Below are 20,838 nucleotides of genomic sequence, written 5' to 3' on the forward strand. Positions count from 1 at the left end.
AATGTATTAATGGAATCAAACTGGTTTGTGCTTTTAACACTTCTTCTCTACTCACTTGTCCTGCTGGTGTGACAGGGAGTCTGTGTCTGAGCTGGCTCGCTGGTGTTGCTGGAAGTGAGAGGCCACTTGGCCGGGCTGCAGCTGACTCAGTCCACCGTGTGACTGGCCACGATGTGACTCTGCCACTCGGTGCTCTGGAGACTCTGGCGTCTGCCCCAGGTTGTGGTGGGAGCGGCTAATTATCCGGGGCTTGGAAAGAACCGTGGAGGGCACTGGATTGAAACCTGGAAAGTGAAGCTCGTCTTGGACTAATATGGAGCCAGACGGGGCCTTGTTGAGGGCCACCTCGGAGTACGAGATCCTCTTCAGGTGGTCTGGGTTGGAGCGTGTTGATAAGCTGGGGGCCAGGCTGCCTGCCTCGCCACTCCGGGAGTCAAGAGAATACTGCAGGATGCTCAGAGGGCAGTTCTCTGATCATCCGGAGGGACATGCAAAACAAAACATTAAAGCATTGTTAATAACTCAAAGTGAATTTATCAGTAAAGCAAAATGAGATGACATTGAGAAAAAACAGTAGAGCAGGGAAATTCCACAAGGCTGTTGATCTGTGTCATTAAAAGCCCTCTGCAGTCTGAAGCAATTATTGTCAACATGATAAAAAATGTATTGTCCTCAGCACTGTGAAGTAAATCTCTTTATTTTTTTGTAGATATCAATCTTAAGCATCACAGCTAATGGTCTGGTCAGTCTTTTTGGCACTGACTTAAAATAGGGGGTTAGGACCATGATGTGAACCAAGTAGATCTGAGGTTTAGCCAAGTAAAACAAGTCAATCCGAACACGACGCACCATGAAAAAGAGGGTGTTAGCTTTTGGAGACATTGTGCAGGATGGCTGACACATACAGCCGACTCCTCTTTAGGAGCTTTGCTGCTTTCTGGACATGACAGTGAAATGTTTTTGGGACATGTTAAGATTTCTGCCAGTGATTAGAAATGGTACTTTTCTGTCTGGGGCCTGAGGTTGTATTATATGAACTCTACCCCCCACAGACATGCGTGACTGCTCACTTCTCTCCTACCTAGGTCCTGCAGCTCCTGGTTGTTTTGGCGGGCCTTCATCTGCAGGTGGAACTTGTGCTGATCAGAGCAGAGCTGTAGCAGATACTGACATGTCTTATTGCTGTCTGTCTGAAACAGGTGCTTGATCCCATCTGATGTGTTCTGAAGGCAAATCTTCTTTTTCTGCAGAGTGACAAAATTTACCATTTAAATGTGAGGTATTAGCGAATAAACTGGATTTACAGTACAATGGCACTGTTTTTTTGTTTTTTTTCTGATGTCAAAAAGACAAGTACATACTGTGAAGGAAATCTTCTTCGTCTCCCTCCAGGGGAACCTTAGCACCGGGGTACGATTTCCATTAAGGACTTCAAAGATGAGCACCCCCTTGGAGTAGACACCCAGCATGATGCCTGTCTGAGACCGTTTTTCAGGAAGCACCCGGTGGAAGTGAACTCCGTACTCCGTCAACCTCTGGCTCACCTTTTGGGACAATAAATAAGGAGTCTTACATTCTCAAAAAACATACGGTACTGAGCCGGGATATGAATGTGTATTGAGACAGATTAAATAAAATTCTGAAGCTTTTCATGCAGAAAATAGGCCTTTCATCGGGTCAGTGAGCCAATATGAGAGGGCACTGATTTTTTTACCCAGTCACATACAATATGATTCGGTGGTGTTAAGCTGCATGGAGCAAATACTCCTGTACAATCTGGACTCTGCTGACCTTGAGGAACTCAAACTCTGCCTCTGAGTCAGATGCTCCATAGTAGTTGCTGTGGAGTTTCGGCAGCTCTTCCTTGATGGTCGTCTGATCCAATTTGTCCAGGACTGTCACTGGCAGGTAGTGCTCCAGTCTGTAATAGGTCTTTCCATGGAGCTAGGGGCACACAGGTCAACAGGATTTTTTTTTTTACATTCAGTTTAATTTAACAAAAGTGTGGTAAGTATTGTTAGCTAAAAATCTGTACCTCAGGTTGGTAGTCACTGAATTCAGCCTGCAGTGCCAGTGAAGCAAGCAGCATGGCATTGTCTGTGTCGCAACGCATCCTCTCCTCCAAGATATCCTTCCTCAGCTGTAGGTAGTACTGATGTTTGGTCATAGCGTGCCTGTTATTCACAGAAGAGGTATGTTATTTTCACAAGTGATATGCCAACACCTGGGAAAATAGTTCTGTGTCATTTTTGGTTTCAAACAAATTACCAACACTGATACGTACTGTATGAGGTTGACATCATCGAGGAAGAATTTGATGCGTAAGAACAGATTAAAGGGCATGTCAGATTTCTTCTTCTTAGGATCCTCCTTCCATCCCTCTGGGGCCACTTTGGAAAGTTTGGCATCAGGATCGACGAAGAAAAACTCATTTTCTGTGTGTGGGATTTTGAGGAGGAAAGAGTTAGTGGTAGTCAGAGTGAGACATCAGGTGTAGAAAATGGAAAAACATTATGAATCTCTGCACTGAAAACTAATCAGACCACATGTAATATGTTTGATTTGTAATCTCATGGTTGTAGAAACTTGACATTTAAGAAGGGAACAGTTTCTCTCAAACAGATTTTGTGCTATTTAAAAAGCAACACTGGAGTTGTACACTGTGAGAAAGACTATCTGAGACTGAACAAGCAGTGAGGTATGTATGTGACACAAGTGCACAATCACATCTCCAAACCTAGCAGACTACCACACAAGCTCCTCAGACCACAGACATACACACACAGGTATAACACACTGTACCTCTGAGGTAAGCGAGGCCGAAGAGGTGGTGCTCCACGAGCCCGATGTGGGCAACCACCATATCAAGAACGTCTTTACACACCGCCTTGATGTCACAGCTCAGCTCCAGCTTTTGGCCGTTCAGCAGCACCACGCCCACCTTCCTCTGCACTTCCTCCACCTTCCCACGTTTCTTGTGGGCGGAGAGGAAACAGGAGACGGTGATGGATTAATGATGGGATATAAATCACAACACTCATGGACACATTGGCTCAAGTGCAACACAAATCTGGATCCTCACCATGATCGAAGAGGGAACAGTTAGAGGAACACAGGGCTCGCTGGCCATCTTCACAAACTCAGGCCCATGGAAGCTCTGTCATTGGTAAAGATAAACAGTAAATGTCATTTTGTTAAGATATCATTTTCAACCTTGGCTTTCTTTTCATATATTCCTGTAATAATGACAACTGCTAGTGATTCATCAGACAAAATTAGTAACACACACATGACCAACTCTGAAAAATATGTAAATAAAACGCCTCTTTTCTTCACAGAGGCCCTCACTCTGCAGGTTTACAGCAGTTTAAATAGCCGCTCTTGTCATATAGATTCAATGACAACACCCCATGTGATGTTTTTTTTTAGTGTGTTTCGCACACATGCACGCGCGCACACACACACACACACACACTTCCTTATTGGGTTTCTGCTGTAAAGTCTAACCAGCAGTGGGAACAGCAGGATTCCTTTGCTCGAGTTTGAGGAATTCTGTTTTACCAACTGGAAACCCTGTCATTTAGATTTATATCACTTTAAAATCTCGTATAAACACACTACAGGGAAATATGTCCCATCTGGAATAGAACTGATACACAGTATTTGAGGTTCACTGCTAACATCAGCAGATTTGTTGCCATGTTTGCCCCTTGTATTAACACATTCTCACAATTTGTGACAGTAGGTGGGATAAATCAGACCGTACCCAAAAGAAATCCCACATGTTCCACAACCCCACATATTTGTAATTACCAGAGGGGAGGTTGATGTGAATTATGTTTTCCAGTCAGCAGTTTGTATTTACCAAACATCCAGTGAGCACAGCATCAACAACCCAGTTTCCAATGAGCTCATGGGAGTTAAAATTGTACATCCATCATCAAATATTGCAATATAAACAAGGTTCAAGCAATGGATAGTCAAGGCTTTGGATACAGCGAGCTCCTGCTGCAGCGTGTGTTGAAATGGTGTCTTTAAACCATGGTCCCATTGCTATAATTCCTATATGGATCAGTCACGTTCCTGCCTCGGTCCTACCGCAGACTGTGCATGAAAACGGGAAAGTTTGGATGGCTCCTACTGTCTTAGGAGTAGGTTCGTTACCTTTAATTTTTGGTGCAATCTATTTTTAGAACGCTACGCTATGGGGCTTATGGAATTTCTTGGTTTCCCTCATCAAACTCATTAAATACACAATCCAACAACTCCAAAACGCTCTGGTGGACAAGTTGTGACCTGCAAATTCACCACGCTATGAGATAATAACAGAACGTTACGAGACAGAGTTGTTTTCGAGGTAAATGCAGAGACTGCTTGCCGAAAAACTGCCCCAGGCGGGAACGCGCATCAGCGGTTTTGCATGAATATACTTCGAAAATAACGCCGTCTTGTAACATTCCAATATTATCTCATAGCGTGGTGAATGTGCAGGTCACAACTTGTCCACGAGAGCGTTTTGGAGTTGTTGGATTGTGTATTTAATGAGCTTGATGAGGAAAAACAAGAAATCCCATTAGCCTCCGTAGCGTAGCTCTGAGCAACTTGCGGCTCTGCTCCGCCGTTCTAAAAATAGCTTGCACCGTTTAAAGCTAACTTTTTATAAAGTTATCATGAGGAGTCTGGTAAGTTATATAACTATACAAACCTTGGGTTTGCGGAGTGCTAGAGAAGAGGTATAGAGGGGGTCTCGGAGATCAAGCATGGAGGTGCGAGTTGGGGCCAGAATGGGTTCGTCTGTGGGATACAGGTTGGCCCTGGACAGCCTGCTGGCCAGGTGGGCCTGGAGCCGCTGAACCTCCTCCTCCTGCTTCTGGAGGAGCAGCTCAGCTCCAACCAGACCTTCATCACCCACCTCATACTGCCTACAGGGAGAAGAAGAGCAGAGGAGGGTTGGTGAAACAACTGGTTAACGTGTAGTTCCTGGAGGCTTTGTCTTTTCTTTACTGACATTTATGTACGATATCAGACAGACTAAAAATTAGCAATGAGTGAGGGATATGTCCATAAAAAAATCTGTTTACACACAAGAGACAACCAATACTAGCAGATTGTTTTGCTCCAGCATCAGGGGAAACAAGTGCCGTATGCTGTGGGGACTGATTGAAAACATGGTGGTTCTGTGAGCAGGCGTAGCAACAGCAGGCAGTTCAGGTCTGTAATGCCAGAGATTAGAGAGACAGAGATTGCTGAATGTGGATGTCACATTAGATGACCTCACTAGTGAAGCATGGGGCTGACCCTGTCCTGTTGTGCCACACCAGCTGTGTGTGTGGCCCAGAGGAGTAAACCAGTCAGCTTCTTTGGTGGCTTCCCTGCTCTGCGGTGGGGGGTTGCAGTGAAGGGGAACAAACGAGCAGGCGCAAACAAACATGTTGATTCAAGATGAACACACCCCCCCATGCAGTGGGGCAGGTGAGGAAAATCATGCAAAAATATTTCCCACCCAAACTCATTCAACAAACCAATTACTTAATCGACTTTTACAAATGCTACATCAGAGCAGCCGGGGGCAAACACCTGGTGCTGCCACTGCAGAGGTTTAATAATCCATGGGTGGGGAAGGATGCACAAAGAACCAATGCTTGGCATAAGGATTTTTTCATTTTATAAAAACTGTTTTGGAAATGAAAAAATATCCTCATGAATTTTAGTGGAGCTGAAGAATTAGCCTGTAGCATCCATGGGGCAGATGTTGATACGGATTACAGCTGTAGCCCGTTAAGGTAGAGAGCCAGTTGTATATATAGTTGTTGTCCAGTTGTTTATATACAGTACATAAGTGTACGTATGTTACCTGTGTCTGTGTGCGTTGTGACCCGTCAGCGACAGGGCGTCGTGTTCAGAGGGAAGTGCAAGCTGCGAGCCGAACCGCCTCGCCTCGCTTGGTTTCTTAGCTGGAAGAGATGCAGATGAAACATGAGCCGTGTACACAAACACAGGAGGAGTTAATTTTGTTTTCACACGTACACAATCAAAACACACCCGCCCCGTATGCAGACGGAAGACACCCACGCGGTGCGGCGCAGCAAATGTACGTGCACGAACATGTGTGGAGGGAGGTGGAGTGAGTTCCCAGAAAAAAGTAAAACTGGGTCAAATCCGCGCCACGGATGGGATCTCTCTTGTCTTGTGTTGAAATTGTGAATTAGGAGAACACCGGCGCTTTACGGCAACAGTGTGTGCCAGATGGTACTAAAATATACTGAGTGAAGCACAACCCTTTTCTAGTACATTAAAAAACCTTTTCCCTGCCTTTGAAGTCATGAGTCACTGTATGTCGCAGATGGAAAAGATTCAAACAGTCTTTTCTCTTTGGAACGCGTTCAATATATTTCAGCTATTTCCAAATAAAACTGGCACTTTTTCCATTAGAGTGTTTAAACTCTTCACAGCTGTCTGAGCTCTGTGTCGACCCTTCGTACAACAATGCAAAACATGGACACAGTGTTAAATGGAGCATGGGTGTTAGGTAAGCTTGAATAAATTTGCTTTTGACATTTATTAACTGTTTCCTGCTGTACTGACAATTTCAAGTGTATTAAGATTAGATAAGGTATCTTATCTTAATACACTTATCTTTATTGCATATTTTTAATATTAATCTTCTGGTCATTGGTCTGAAATCACTATTAAAAACAGCACATTTCAGCACACATGAACCTCTCTCCAAGACTCTACAAGTCTACTTTATTCCAGCCCGGTTTACATTGTGTGTGAAGGGGCTGCTCTGTCTGGATTTTCGATGCTACATCATGTCAATTGGAAACATCTCTCTCTACACATTGCAGTTGTACTTGTCATGTGACCACAACGATAAGATTACACCAGATGAAATGTGTTTACATCTCTTGTTGTCCGATCAGGTATCAAGGCAGAATCACTGTGTTGATGATCATGGGACCTCTGGAAATCTGACTGAGATGCCAAACTGCTTCCTGGGAAGGACTGGTAGATGTTGCTGAGGAGGGCATCTCTACTCGTCTAGACAAGTGGTGGGAATATAGTGGGATGATGAAGTAACAACTTCCGGCTCGACCTCACATTAAGCTCTAAATGAGCGTGGAAACTTACACATTTTTTACACTGGAAGTCTATGAACAGCAACCTGTTGTGACATGTAGGGCTCACAGATAATCCTGTGGTTGTTGCTGCAAGACTGAGGACTAACATAAGCATCAGGTCTCGTGTTTGTTAAGTACATAAAGCCACATAAATTAAAGTCCAACAGTGACAAAATAGTTATTCCAAATCAAAATGTTCCTCAGTGACTTGCACATCTTTCCAGACTATAATATCTTCTCACACAACACAGACAGACATATGTCTTTAAACTCTGCCTTTGTTTAGTTTATTTCAGTGGATCCTGGAAAGCGCTGTATCTGTTGTCACAGTGGATTGAGATATAACAACTCACACACACCAGGGGACAAATCAGGATCCCGCAGTTACTCGCTCTGGATCCAGTAAATCTGAGCTGCCGATTTGCTCAACACTGCAGCCACAGTTGTTTGGTGTAGATCAGCTGAAGGTTTCTCACACTATTCTGTTCCTGATCTCTTGTCTATGTTGTATTGCACAATTTCATTTTATGTAAAAAGTGACGGCATTTCATCTTGTGCAATCTCACGTATCTCAGGACATGATCTAATTCCACTTGCAGAACCAGGTGAGTGACTAAGAGCAGCTTACTTCACAATTCTTCTTAAGAAAAAAAAAATCATGGCAGAGTGGTGTACCTCACAATTTCAAGCAGACAAAGTGCACCCTGTATGGTTTGGCCCGCAAGACAGCAGGAAATCTGGCTTTGAGTAGGACAGACCACAGGAAGTGGTCAAAAAAAGACAAAGAATAATTGATATCCGTTGGCAGTGTTTTTTCTGAGTCCATGGTTTTCAGGCCAGGCTGCTGCTGGCTTTCTAGTGAAATTCACTCACCATCCAGGTGTCAATCAGTCCTTGATGAGACGGTACACGTGAAAGCAGCAGGGCTCCAGTTTAATGGGAACAGGAATGGGAACGATGTAGTGTGGCTACTTTGACGTTTTTCCAATTAACTGATATATTTTGTCTGTTATGACAGGAATGTCACAACTGAACTGGAGCAGTGTTGCTATCTGGAAAGAGAAGCCTCACTTTCTTTTTCTTTTTTCCCATGTTTACTTCTGCATCGTGCACATAATAACCAAGATGAGTTCCGTGTGTGCAGCGCTCGCCACAAATTTGTATACACACAAACCGCGTGGTGTAGTATACCATATACATCTCAGTGAAAACGCTAATGTTATCAAAGGATTTGGAGGCAGCTGTTACCTTGTCTGTAGTCGGGATCCGAGGAGGTCACTGAGGGGCTTTCACTGGATGAACTGTAATCACTGTGGTACCTCTGGTGGGTGTGGACTGGGTCTGAGGGGGAGAGAAGCACCGTCAGCCCCGTCTTTGAAAATCATTAAAAAAAACAAGCCATGCAGTAGTATGAGGAAATGTCTGTGAAATGAAGAAAACGTATCAAAACATAACCTTCATGCACATTAGACAACTTCAAATGGTTATATGGACTGCTGTTTGTTTGTGAGGGATGTTTAAGTGAAGCCGTTTATTCTTCAACATCACACGACACCCAAACTTTTACAAGTTGTATCAGTTTTCATAAGGCTTGGACGACGTGAACACAAGTTACTTCTTTTTTTTTTTTTTTTTTTTGCAGGACTCGCTTCAAATCCTACTTAGACTGATGGTAACCCCAAACCAGTGGAGTGAGACACACAAAGCAGGTATTAGTCATGCTGTTGGTAAACACTCCTAATGAAAGGCAGATGTAACTACACTGAAAAGCAGCTTTGGCACAAGTGTATGCAGGCATGCCTCCTGTCAGGTTAGAGAGCTTATTGTTGAGGGCGGTATCTTTTTGTCTTGCTTGACTGAACTGAACCGCAGCAAGTACAGACCAGCTCACCACAATTATTTACTCTTCACAAAGCCATGCTTTATAAAAATTCAATAACAAACTGAAACTCGGTGCAAACAAAATAAGCAATGCCCAAAACAGTCTGAGCCCCGTCCCCAATGTGCCATGTGTTTCTCTGTCTCGTACACAAAACTTGAAAGTCCTGCTCCTCTAGTATCTGCTGCATAGTTTGAATTAATGACATTCCCCAGTCAATGCTCCGGCACTTTAAGTCAGAGACGTTTCACAGCACAACAGACTTCCTTTTGTAATGATGTATGTCTTCCACAAACATCATTAGTAAAAAAAGCACTGTGGCTCAGCAGCAGCTGAAATGATACTAAGAACGAGGAGAACTGGTCAAACTTCTACACAAAATAGTTTTCCATTCTTTGGTAGTTAGTGACGCACGAGTTCTTCTGACAATTGTGACAAGTTACATTCTCTTATGTCTTATGTGTTAGCTTCACCCAAACCAGCAGAAAGACTCACATTTACTGAGACATTCGTACTGACAAATGCATGATGCACAGATGCCTACCACACAGGTACATAATAGTGAAGCCTACTTTCAACAGGATTTTACAACCGGGGCTGATAAAGAACTGTTTATGAAGTGATTAAAGTCTATCTGGAAAGGGAAAGAGAAATAAGAAATATTTGTGAATTGAAGTGTTTTATTATGCTTCTTCGTTTTTGGATATAAAAGACAAGAGATCAAAACAGGAGCATGAGTTTAGGAGCATTTACATCTACTAATTAGTCTCAATTTCAGAACTCCACATGAATTTGCATAAACCAGGAGGAAAAACTGGGGGGAGATTTTATTCAAGATAATCCTAACAAATCTGAAAGTGCGATATCAAAGAGCACAATGCCATCTATGTAACTGGATGTAGGTCAAGTTTTAATGCTGAAATTTGTACTTTTAAAGAAATGTCCTGTTAAACTGCTAAAACCAAGTTCCCAGTCTAAACTGTAATCGATAGCAGCACAGGAGTATTATATTCCACTGTATTTAATTGGATAATGAGTGTAACACAACCACAAATGTAACTCTTGTGAAAAAATGTTATGAATGTGGCTTGTCGAGTTTTTGGTCGAGCCGTGAGCGTCTGATGTGGTTGTTTGGTTGGTCACGATTAACCTGAGAGTGAATCAGTATATTTAAGGAAATCTAAGTAGAAAATCAGCACTTTATCATGACCTCAAAATACCCATGGTGCCTCGAAGCGAAATGGGGACAGAGAAACAGAGAGGGTCCCAGCTAATTAGAGAGATTAACTGTGAGATCTTGCAGATAATGTGAATGTTTGGCAAAGTGAGAAGGGGGGGGGCAGAGAGGACAGAGGGTGACTCATGTAAACATGGACTGCATAGCTTCTTCTCAGTGCTTCTCACTGTTCTTGTTCACTGTCCCAGGAAATATGGTATTATAAAACAAATAAAGACAAAGGATTAGAATAAATCAGGTGATTCTCCGAGCTCCTTCCTCCTCTGCTCCGAGGCTGTACGATCAGTGTGCACACAAATGCAATAAACTCGCAGCAGAAAATAAAAGGGATCTGTTTTTTTGTACTAATTATATACATTATGTGAAGTTCATTCACAGCGTCCTTGCTCTGCTCCATCATATCTTTTTCTCAGTGATTTAGGAAATCACACACTTGCTGCAAAGACGGGCTGTGCACATTTCCAGTGGAGGAGCATCATCACAGGAACTAATACTTCTACACCAGCTCCCTGCAAGTACACAAACAGCCGCTACAGGCTATACGGCCTTTTGGGCTGTTCAAGCTGAGAAGAGACACAAACTGAGACGATGAGGTTATTTAAAGTCTGGTGGTCCCAGGGGGAAAGGAGGAACTCCCTTTAAAGTGCAGGCTAAAATGGATAATAGCTCACAGAAAGCCTCAAGCTTCCCGCAAGTTAACATGACTCAGAAGAAAAGGAAAACATGCAGCTCTGAGTTTGTGAAATAGCAGTTTTAAGAGCACAGGATGTTAAAAAATATATGAACAAACATGATTGTATGATTGTGTTAAGACGTTATTCATAATGCGAAGAGGAAACGAGCCGGGCAGTTGATTAAAGTGGATCAGTGGCTTTATATAAAAATCCTAGAAACACTCAGTAATCTTTCCTGGTGCAGCCTGAGGAGTCAGTGAACCAAACTGTAATATAATTATGAAAATGTAGGGGGTTGTACTTGTGAGTGAACACCTCCCCTTCCCCTGGGGCAGCAGTGTCCTGTATTGTTGTCCAAGCTGGACCTGCCCCAGCCCAGAGCCACATGACCTGCTGCCAAGTGCCGGAAAAGTCCAATAACGTTAGGAATTCCCTCATCCGCTACGCATGACTCCAATTACAGTCTCTAGGTCTGCAAGGAAGGTTTCTACTGATTGAAGCACCTTGGTACCAAGAAAAGGAGAGAGAGAGAGAGAGAGGGTGGGGGCTGCGTAGGCACTGGGCGAGACATAGGGGGACACCGTATAAACATGCCCATGCACACACAGGCATGCACACACACACAAAACATTTAATTCATATTCATTCAGTTGAATACATTTTGAAAAAACTCGCGCACACACAAAAGACAGAGGAGCAGTTTGTAAGCGGGTGAAACCTGAGAGCACTGACCACTGCTGCGCCATCACTTTCCTGTAGAAAAGAACAGAAAAAAGTAAGAGAAAAGGAAAGAAAAGAAGCTTGCTGCCAAGTAACACATCCACAAGGCCCCGCAAATGGTCTGTGCTCAATTAGGCCCCATTCATGCTATAGAAAATAGGGCTGGGGTGGAAGACAGAAATATTTTGGCTCAGCCTTCACAGAGCCTTCGCTCTCAGTCGGTCCTGATGGGAGTAAACATTCCTTCACATCAGCCTGGTTTCTCACATCAATCCTAATTTGATGATAATTAGACGCTAGTGACATAAAAATAAAAACATCTATTCACAAGCATATGCAAACACAGCTTGATGGGTTGGACAATAAACAGAGGTTACCCACCGTTTTAATGTTCTTTCTTAGTTTGTCAATACTGGAGCTGGAAAAGCTCAGCTCCTCAATTCACACCATTATTTGAAATACTAAAAAAAAAGAAAAGAAAAAAAAAAGCCGAATGCCACTGATTATGATCAGCAAAGGGCAAAGGGGAGGGTAGGAAAGGAAGGCAAGAGTTGCTGGGGATAAAAAAAAAAAAGCCACAGTCGCGGAAAAGAATGCTTGGTTGGTGGCTCGGTCAGCATTAAAAATAGCTGCCAGAGAAGCAGGGAGGCTGGAGGTTGGAGGGAGCGGGGAGCATGGAGGAACAGTGGGAGGAGGGAAAAAGGAAGAAGAGGTAGAAGACAGTGGTTTATTATATGAAACCATTCATCCCTCATGCTCCTTTTTGCTGTCCCCAAATGGCCAGTAGACACACATATAGCCACATGTGACTCATTGCATAAACCAGCCTGCCTATGGAGACTTTACCAGCTCAATAAGCTCCCAAGGGAAACTTAAAGCTCTTGGAGCTGACTGCTGAGGTGTTAAACAATTGTGTTGTGTGTGCTCGATGTGAGCATGTGATTTTTAATTTTTTGTTTTTAAGTGTGTTTTTTTCTTTTTCCCAATGTGAATACCTTGGGTGTGTGTATGTATGGTCATTAACTATATTTGCATGCATGAGTGTTTATATCAGTGTGTTTACAGCCACATGTTAAAAAAAAAAAAAGTGTGAGAGGGACTTTGCTTTATAGTAGCATGTGTGACAGCTAGCAGCAGGCTAGAATTAAGCTGGCCTGTAATTAGAATCAGCCATTTGGAAACCTCTGCACCAGTGACTCATACATTCTGTCTAAACATTGCTGCCCAGCCACCACCAATGATACTCCATTCAAGCCAGCACCCAGCTCCCATCCCACATGGTAGTTACAGATGGACACACAACCTGCAACTTAGTCCGGGGTGTCTGTCTGCTCGCGTCATCCCGCTCGCTGTCACGCTTTCATCTCTCTGATCAGCCCAGCTGATGGCTCCCTCAAGTCTCTTCACCCACGTTTAACTGCATGATAAATCCACTTCACCACCCAGTTTGACATTTCCTGTATATCTTAACAACACGGCTGGGACCTCAAAATGTTTTACTGCAGATTTCATTCATTGTTTCAGTCAATCAGTCACAGCCGGGAAATTCAGTGGGGTTTTTCCCCAGTTTTGAACTGTGGGTGACCCAACAGATAACACGCATAATTCACCAAATGCTGCAGCCCGAGCGCTGCGTGTCCCGACAGAGCACCGGCACCACCACACATCAGACAATCGTGACACATGGCCAAGCTTGGATGTGTCATGAAAATCCTGTTATCCTTTAAAACTAATGACCTTGTTATTGTTGTGTGTTGCAATGATGAACAGCAGAAAGGCAGGCAGATGCTGCAACAGGCTGAGTGTGGTTTGTACATTTGTACAGAGCATGTTGGTGCTGTGCATCATTTCAGCTGGGCACATGGTATTGTTGGTGTGAATGTGTGAGATCAGCGCAGTCAAAGGAAATAAATAAGTGAACCATGGTGTTTTTATATGAGAATTTATATCGAAATTGTAATTCATGTTCTTCAAGGCCATGTTGATGGCTCTTTGCTGTTTATCTGAGATTCAAACACTCACTCACATTAACCTCAAATTTTGTTTATGTCTATTTAATGTTAAAAACGCCTCGTCAACGATCAGGAGAAGCCAATGACATAACTGAACAACTACAGGAACAACAGAGATACAGTAGTTATGTACAGATTTTTAAAAAAAAAACCTGAAATGACTACGTTTTCATCTCTGCACACCTGGCCAATCACAGCAAGCAGTGGGTGTGGATGTCATACTCTTGATTTTGGAAAGACATACCGGAGCCTTAAGAGCCAAGTCCTACACAAGAAAAAATTCACACTAGTTTGATTGACGTACTGTAGTGGTCGCATGAGAGAGAGGCTTTGCAAATTTCACAAGAACGCTCTCCAACATAAACTCATAACACTTAACAGGCAGCCCTGAGGACCAAATATAAAAACTTAAGAGCACATATATATGAGTCTTGAGACTGAAGACAACGGATCCTCTATAGTGCACTATTATGTAAAGAAAGTATACTCACCATCTACTGCTTGCCTTAGCGCCTGAAGTTTCCTCTGTTTCTCTTTGATCCTGTCGTAGGCGCCGGGGAGGCCCGAGCCCACGGACAAGGCTGAGTGGTGATGAGGTTTCCTGCTCTTCAGTCCACCGAACTCGGTGTAGAGTGAATCCCTCTCCCTGGATGCCCGCAAGGGAGATTTGCGCCTGCCTATAGAGTGGGTACTTAAGGCACTGCTGCCCCTCCGCGCATCCTCCAGCGCTCCAAAGCGAAGCGCTTCTGGGTCAATACAAGCCAAGTCCACAGAGGAAGCCCAGGTCTTCCTGGCTTGACTGGGGATCGGATCCCCGGCGTGGAAGGGTAAAGACCTCCGATCCAGCTCCACTGGCCGGCCTTTCTGTTGTGGATGAAGAGGGTGCAGGTAGGGGTAGGAGTGCTGGTGGTGGAGTGAGGGGGGTTTGGGGTACAGTTCTGTGGGGGATTCAGAGTTCTGGTGATAATCAGACAGGGAGTACTGCAGGGCTGCCCCCTCGTCCCCCCTCAACAGGCCCTGGATTGGCAGGGAACCCATAGACCGACTGAGGCCGCGGTTAAGAGACGTCTGCTCCTGAGTCCTGGCTCGATAGCGCTCCAGAACCCTGGGGGCGGCACTCCTCCCTGTTAACAGTGAGAGAACCGATGTTGTAGTAAACCACAAAGCACAAGCTCACACAATTAAAACTCAAAGCTTCAAAACACAGAGCAGCACACATCAAAATAATTCAACAGGAAATCACACTTGATTACAAACAGATATCCTTTCTTTAGCATGTCAGAGGAAACAGGCTTTTCACTCCCGCTGGATGACGTCGATGTAAACACTACTCTCAGTCTCTATACAGAAGGTAGTATTTATGATGAGACGAGGGATTAACAAGGATTTTTGATTTGAATCATTGCGATATGCTTCATTAGGCCTAAGTGCCTGTTCTTGCTGGCATCCAGCTCGAACAGCATCAGCATGACACAGCAACTAAACACGGCTCTGTTGACTGTCAACGTGCACTCCTTCGCTCCAACACCCTGGCACCTGCAGCAGGCCTCGAATAGCCCCTTTACTGAAAGATTCAATGCCGCTACAGTGAATGAGATGGGGCGTTCAGTATGTCGTCAGTTTATCCAATCAGTCAGAATCGGGGATGTATTATACAATATATAATGAGGGATAAACAAGACGCTGTCCTCCGGCTGCTGAGATAACATCTCAGTTTCTGTGGAGCGCCACAGCTGCATGTTTAAGTGCATTGTTACAGAAAGTTTCTTACTTTGAAAGTGTTATTTTCATTTCTAAAATCAGGCCCCAACTGAACAGTGCACGGTTATTCAACAGATTAGATGGTCGCTGATTAGAATCAGAAGCAGCAATAGGAAGTTTTTGTTATGCAGCTCAGGGGGACAGCCATTAATGGCAAATAAAAGTAATTAATTTGCAAAGTAAACCACCAAAAGCACAAGGAAAAGCAAATTAAGAAATTGGCATGCTGTGCTTGACCTTAAGGGTGCCAATTATATCTATGTCTCTGTTTTGTGCAGTAGCTGATTTCTTCCCCCCGCTGCTTAAAAGCAAACAATAGAACATGCTGTGCCGCAGTAACAAATCATTTTGGCAGTGGTGGTGGTATCCTGTCCATCTATCACTGTGTCTTTCTTAAAACTGCATAATGAACGTTGCTTTCTTTAACTGTCCATAAATTTCAAGTTTGCCTTTCCAGACAAAACTCTGCCAGCGATGGCTCTTGTACGAGAGACAAAGAGATAAACAGAAGGCAAACATGTGCACGAAACGAGGGCAAAAACAAGCCGGGGAGACGCAGAAATGAGCGAGCAGAAGGAGACGGTAAGTCCTGTAAAAACGCTGCATGTGGTGGTTTAATCTACAAAGCATATGCTGGGTCTTAACACATCAAAGACTGACAGACTGTCTTCCAGGAACTCAGGGAAGCACACAAGGCCTAGATTGAGTGAAGAAAAAAAAAAACTCTTAACAGGATGTCTTTCACTTTTCAAAGAAGTCAATTGTTGCCACAAGTTTTTCAGCTACTACTAGTATAGTGTTTCTGTCATATGGATTATAGCGGTGAAGAATTAGTGAGAGAGACAATGACCGAGGTCCCTTAGTGGCAATTACAACTTGGAAGGAGTGGAATACAGGAGGGAATGAGCTGCTCCTTGAGAAGAAAGACGCTTAAGAACTGAGTAATACTCTTTGCATGTACTTTCCCTAGGGCTGGCCGGGGCTCAACCACGGAAACAAAGCACTGATACAAACAGCAGACCAGCAGCTTCACTGGTGACTCCAAAATATGCATCTGTAATCAATGCCATGCCATGCTTACATAATCGGGACGATAGCCATGTTTGCGCTCTGCTCTCATTTCCATGGCCTGGAAAAATGCCGGAGTTCTCTCAGAAACCACTGGGAAGATTTGGTCATATTTTCCTGAATTAAATACGATTCAAGGTTGCAGCGTGTTGTTTCTCGTCTACTTTTAATTCTTTCCCACAAATGCAGAAAGCCGAGATGGAAGTGATGAATGGCTTGACAACCAGGGGAGGCATTTACATCCAATTTTCTCTAAATGAAAGCAACACAAATGTAAACAACTATAAAAATAGTATATCCAGCCACACGCTGCCAACTGTGTGTCATCAGGAAAGCAGGACCAGATAATATTCTCTGTTGACCTAAATATTCAGAGTATTCTCAACATTATCCCCACAAAACCTGCTTATCCAGGGTCTGCTGATTTGTCCTGGTTCCAGACTGGGACTTTATGTCACTCAAATGAAGATAACACAGAACATAGGTAAACAAAAGTTTGAAGCATGAACCCCCCTCGCTTTTTAAAAAAACATTTGATCACAAACTGCTGTCAGGCATGTAATCTAAATCACTGTTTAAGTAAACGACTTTCTACACCACCGGAAAGTTCCTTTGAAAAGAGCAACACAGAGCAAATACAGTTCTGGTTGCTTTATGTTCAATATGTGTGTGTTGCTCGTCTTACCTGAGGGCAAACCTTTGCCCCGGAGCCTCTCTCGAATCTCCTTACTCCTCTCCGGAAGAGACTCTCTATCAGTCAGCAGACCGTCCAGCTGAGAAAAAGACAACAAGAGTGGGAGTAAAAGAGAAAGAATAACAGAGAGTGAGGGGTGGAAAAGGCAGGAGGAAGGAAGGGGGTTAGAGAGTCATCCATCACGAATCATGTTCTATCAACATGAGCCTCATCTGTTGTGTAATTTAAATAACACACTGTGCTTTGACAGAGCAGATTACAGTCTTTAACTTGGGTAGAACCCAATACGGTTACAGATTCTCTCTGGAAGGTGCTGAAATAAAAAAAATATGGAAAAAAACAGATATAAAGGTTGTATTTGGCCGTTTGAGTAAAACCGTGTACCTGGGAGAGGCTGCCCAGCACCAACCGAACCAGTTTTCTGATATAGGAGAAGGGAGGGTCACAGCTGGAGTTTCGGATGTGTTTGCTGCAGATGTCCAGCACCGTGCGCAGCGACATTCGACTCAATGTAACATCATCACACATGTTGAGAAGGAGGCTGTTCAGGTGTTCCCCCAACTTCATAGGCTGCGTTGCAAAACAAAATAACAATTAAAACACACACACACACACACACACACACATTCTTTGAGGTGACAAACTGTACTGGTGTCTCTGTTCTTATATCATGTTGACTTTCTTTGTGTTCAGATAATGAGGCAGAGCTAAACCCTGCCAACACCGTACAATCCCCTCACCTACTTTAAATGGCCGTCTACCACGTGTTTTAGATTAAAAGGCCACAGCCAAGCTTTCATTTATTTATTTACTTTTCTCTTTTCTTCTCTCAATGTTAGACACTTTGGTCTGTCCATCAAAAATAAAAACATGGAACAATTTATTATCTCAGTGTCAGTGCTGATTTCTCACATGCTTTTGACTTGGCTTTGATATTTGACACCCAGGGTGTGGATGCAGATTTGAATCTGTATCGCTGTTACACAACAGTCTCACCGAGATACTCTTTTCTCAACAGTGATTTCACTTCCAAAGAATCTGGATGAGATTTAATTGATTCATTTCTTCCTTATCCTCCATATCTTGATCAGACAACAGAGGAGGGAGATGTGGGCAGACGATATCAGTCCTCCACAGCGATCTCTCTGCTGCTCAGTATCACTCTTACGAGACAACTTTTGACCAGGCTAAACAAATCCCAGATATTTTGTGTTGCTTGGAAACACAGCACACTGTGAAAGCTGAAGGTGGCCCAACTTTTATTTCACTGTGAGTCTCAGAAACAATGTTTTTGTTATGTTTGTTACAGCACTTCATGGATGAGGAAAGGAGATGCAACCTAGAGTGTGAGTTATGTTGTTTTTAATCCTACGGGCGTTACTTTCTCACAAATAAGAACACACTGTGCGGATTATGTTTTACACCTGGCTGTCTCTTACACAAGATATGCATCGAAAACCCGACCATCTCCAGAGGTATTTGCAGATTGAAATACATTCCAGAGAGCAAGATGATTGCACCTTCCTGATCAGATATTCATGTAAAGCTCATTTTAAAAAGCAGGTTCCACTGACAAGCAGAGTCTCTGCTTTCACAATGGTTATTGTAAATAAGCCTGACTGAAATATTGATCTGTTTTATACAAATATAACCAAGAAATATTAGATATGGCCACACATTAGTTCCTGCAAGGGCACTGACTATCTTCTATATATGCCAATGTGACTGGCAATATTTTAGTTACTGAGTTTTATCTGATGCCAAAGTCACTGACAGTGATAAAAGTACTTTTTTCATGAGAACCATAAGGTCTTTATAAGCATATAACTTCCATCCACTGAGACAGAGCACTCATGGCGATGATTTACCTGACTTTGTGGGATCTCGTAGTCTGCCCCCCAGAACAGAGTCATCCCCAGAGAGTACATGTGCATCTGTGACAAAAAAAAGCAATAGTAAGCACATATAAAGGTGAGGAATAAAGTTCCTTATAAAAAGCTCTTGAACCTTATTAAAATAAGTCACATGTCCCTGTGTTAAAGAAAGAGAGACGGACTAATGCTTAGTGTAATAAAAAAAGAATTCATCCTTTTTTGGAAAGGAGAAAAAACAGGGGCTTTCAGCCTAAATCCAAAAACATTTTTCCATTTTCCTCTCCTTATTACTCTGTACTCATTACTTGGGAGAGAAATCACTTCCCCTGAATGTTGGGCTTGGTAGAGGAAAGAATAATTCAGGGATTGCCAAAGAATGCAACATAGCCGTCAAGGTCTTTTAGGAACAGATCTCAGAGTACAAATTTAAAGGCACACTCACACTCGCAGAAAATGTGGAAACTTAAAAGTGGCGCATTAAGAGCAACAATACCAGCCCATATGTTGAAAAAGTGAAAGGAAAATCGTGGCATTCGCAGCTGACGTATATTTACCCACAGTCTCTGATAATGAGAGAAACAGATTATACTTTCTACACTGAAATAACTCGGCTGGGGAGACGGGCCCAGGGCTGGAAAACTGACTCAGCACAAAACTGTGTTGAGGTCTGTGGGGCTGTGCCAGAAACAGGAATCCAGTCATGCAAGCTTTTAGCTCCTCTACCAGAGGGGCAGAGTTAAGTGGAGGGGGGGCGTGGTTTTGAGTGTATGTAAGAGAAGTCATATCGTGCAGTGGTTGCTCTTGTTCTGAATGTTGCAACTGCACAATTACCTTTTAGATCTGCAACCAATTAATATGCACCACCAGAGTCTCAAGTAGGAATGTGCTCGCAGCACTCTATCACAACAACATGGAGTTTCTACACCCGCATACACAAAACCTGTCATGACCAAATGTATTGGATGTAGTAAAAACAAATAAATAAAAAGCCACCACAGTAGTTCACCACTCGAATACAAAAGCTGTTGAAATACAATGTTGATATTGGGAAGCCGCCAGATGCAACAGAAATAATGATTAGTTCTTCCACTACGTGCAGTTTAGTGTTATTTTCCTGTCTCTGGAACACCAGGGGAGGGATTTATTGAGACAAAAATAAAATTGGCCAGATCATGCACCTGTGTGTTGGGCCTATTGCGTAACCGTAGCATGCAGCAATTAATACATTTGTGCAAAACCACCTCTTTTTTTTAAGCACAGCAAAAGAACAGCTTGATTTAATTACTCAGTGGCAACAGTAGGGGAATTGCATTAAATGAAACATTCACAGGCATGAAATGTACAGTATGTGTTCAAACCAGAAACTCACCGTACACACGGAAACAGTACGAGAACAAAAGACGCAGGAAGGAGGTGATAAAAGCTACACTAATGAGGGATTAGATGATACATTAGATGATAATACAGTGTGTGTATAAGGTTCTGTCAAGTTTGTACCTTCTCTATGTCAGAGACAGAAGTCAAGGAGACTCCCTCCAAAACCTCCGGGGCTGTGAAAGCTCTTAAGTCCTGCTGGGTGACATACTCGTCCGTGAATGAGATGTTGCCAGAGGGCATGAGCAGGAGGGACCAGGGAGAGATGATGAAACCCATGGCTGCAGGGTCTGGAGGGGGGGAAAGAGATAATTCAGCTATCAGAGATAAAGATCAAGAACCACAACAGGAAAACAAATAACACAACTTACTGGACTTCCTTTATTGAAATTCCTAGCTACTTTCGCACATGCAGTAACACAGT

At 43.3% G+C, this 20,838-nt stretch overlaps 1 protein-coding gene across 3 annotated transcripts in view; it reads right to left on the reverse strand.

The window, feature by feature from the left end:
• ptpn13 (protein tyrosine phosphatase non-receptor type 13) overlaps positions 1-20,838 on the reverse strand; it is a 43,967-nt gene that overhangs the window by 13,999 nt on the left and 9,130 nt on the right. For all 3 annotated transcript variants that reach the window (XM_085793171.1, XM_085793170.1, XM_085793168.1), the window contains exons 3-18: positions 20,538-20,704; positions 19,035-19,100; positions 17,551-17,736; positions 17,158-17,245; positions 14,135-14,767; positions 8,370-8,462; positions 5,855-5,954; positions 4,706-4,922; positions 3,083-3,157; positions 2,803-2,974; positions 2,285-2,435; positions 2,036-2,174; positions 1,792-1,944; positions 1,362-1,544; positions 1,082-1,244; positions 56-470 (exon numbers count right to left, since the gene is read on the reverse strand). In XM_085793171.1, the coding sequence (XP_085649297.1) occupies positions 56-470; positions 1,082-1,244; positions 1,362-1,544; positions 1,792-1,944; positions 2,036-2,174; positions 2,285-2,435; positions 2,803-2,974; positions 3,083-3,157; positions 4,706-4,922; positions 5,855-5,954; positions 8,370-8,462; positions 14,135-14,767; positions 17,158-17,245; positions 17,551-17,736; positions 19,035-19,100; positions 20,538-20,704 (3,001 nt within the window). The remainder of the gene's footprint in view (positions 1-55; positions 471-1,081; positions 1,245-1,361; positions 1,545-1,791; positions 1,945-2,035; positions 2,175-2,284; positions 2,436-2,802; positions 2,975-3,082; positions 3,158-4,705; positions 4,923-5,854; positions 5,955-8,369; positions 8,463-14,134; positions 14,768-17,157; positions 17,246-17,550; positions 17,737-19,034; positions 19,101-20,537; positions 20,705-20,838) is intronic.

This window comes from Trachurus japonicus, chromosome 12 (assembly GCF_045865225.1).
Source record: "Trachurus japonicus isolate A0001 chromosome 12, Traja_1.0".
Classification (NCBI taxonomy): Eukaryota; Metazoa; Chordata; class Actinopteri; order Carangiformes; family Carangidae; genus Trachurus; species Trachurus japonicus.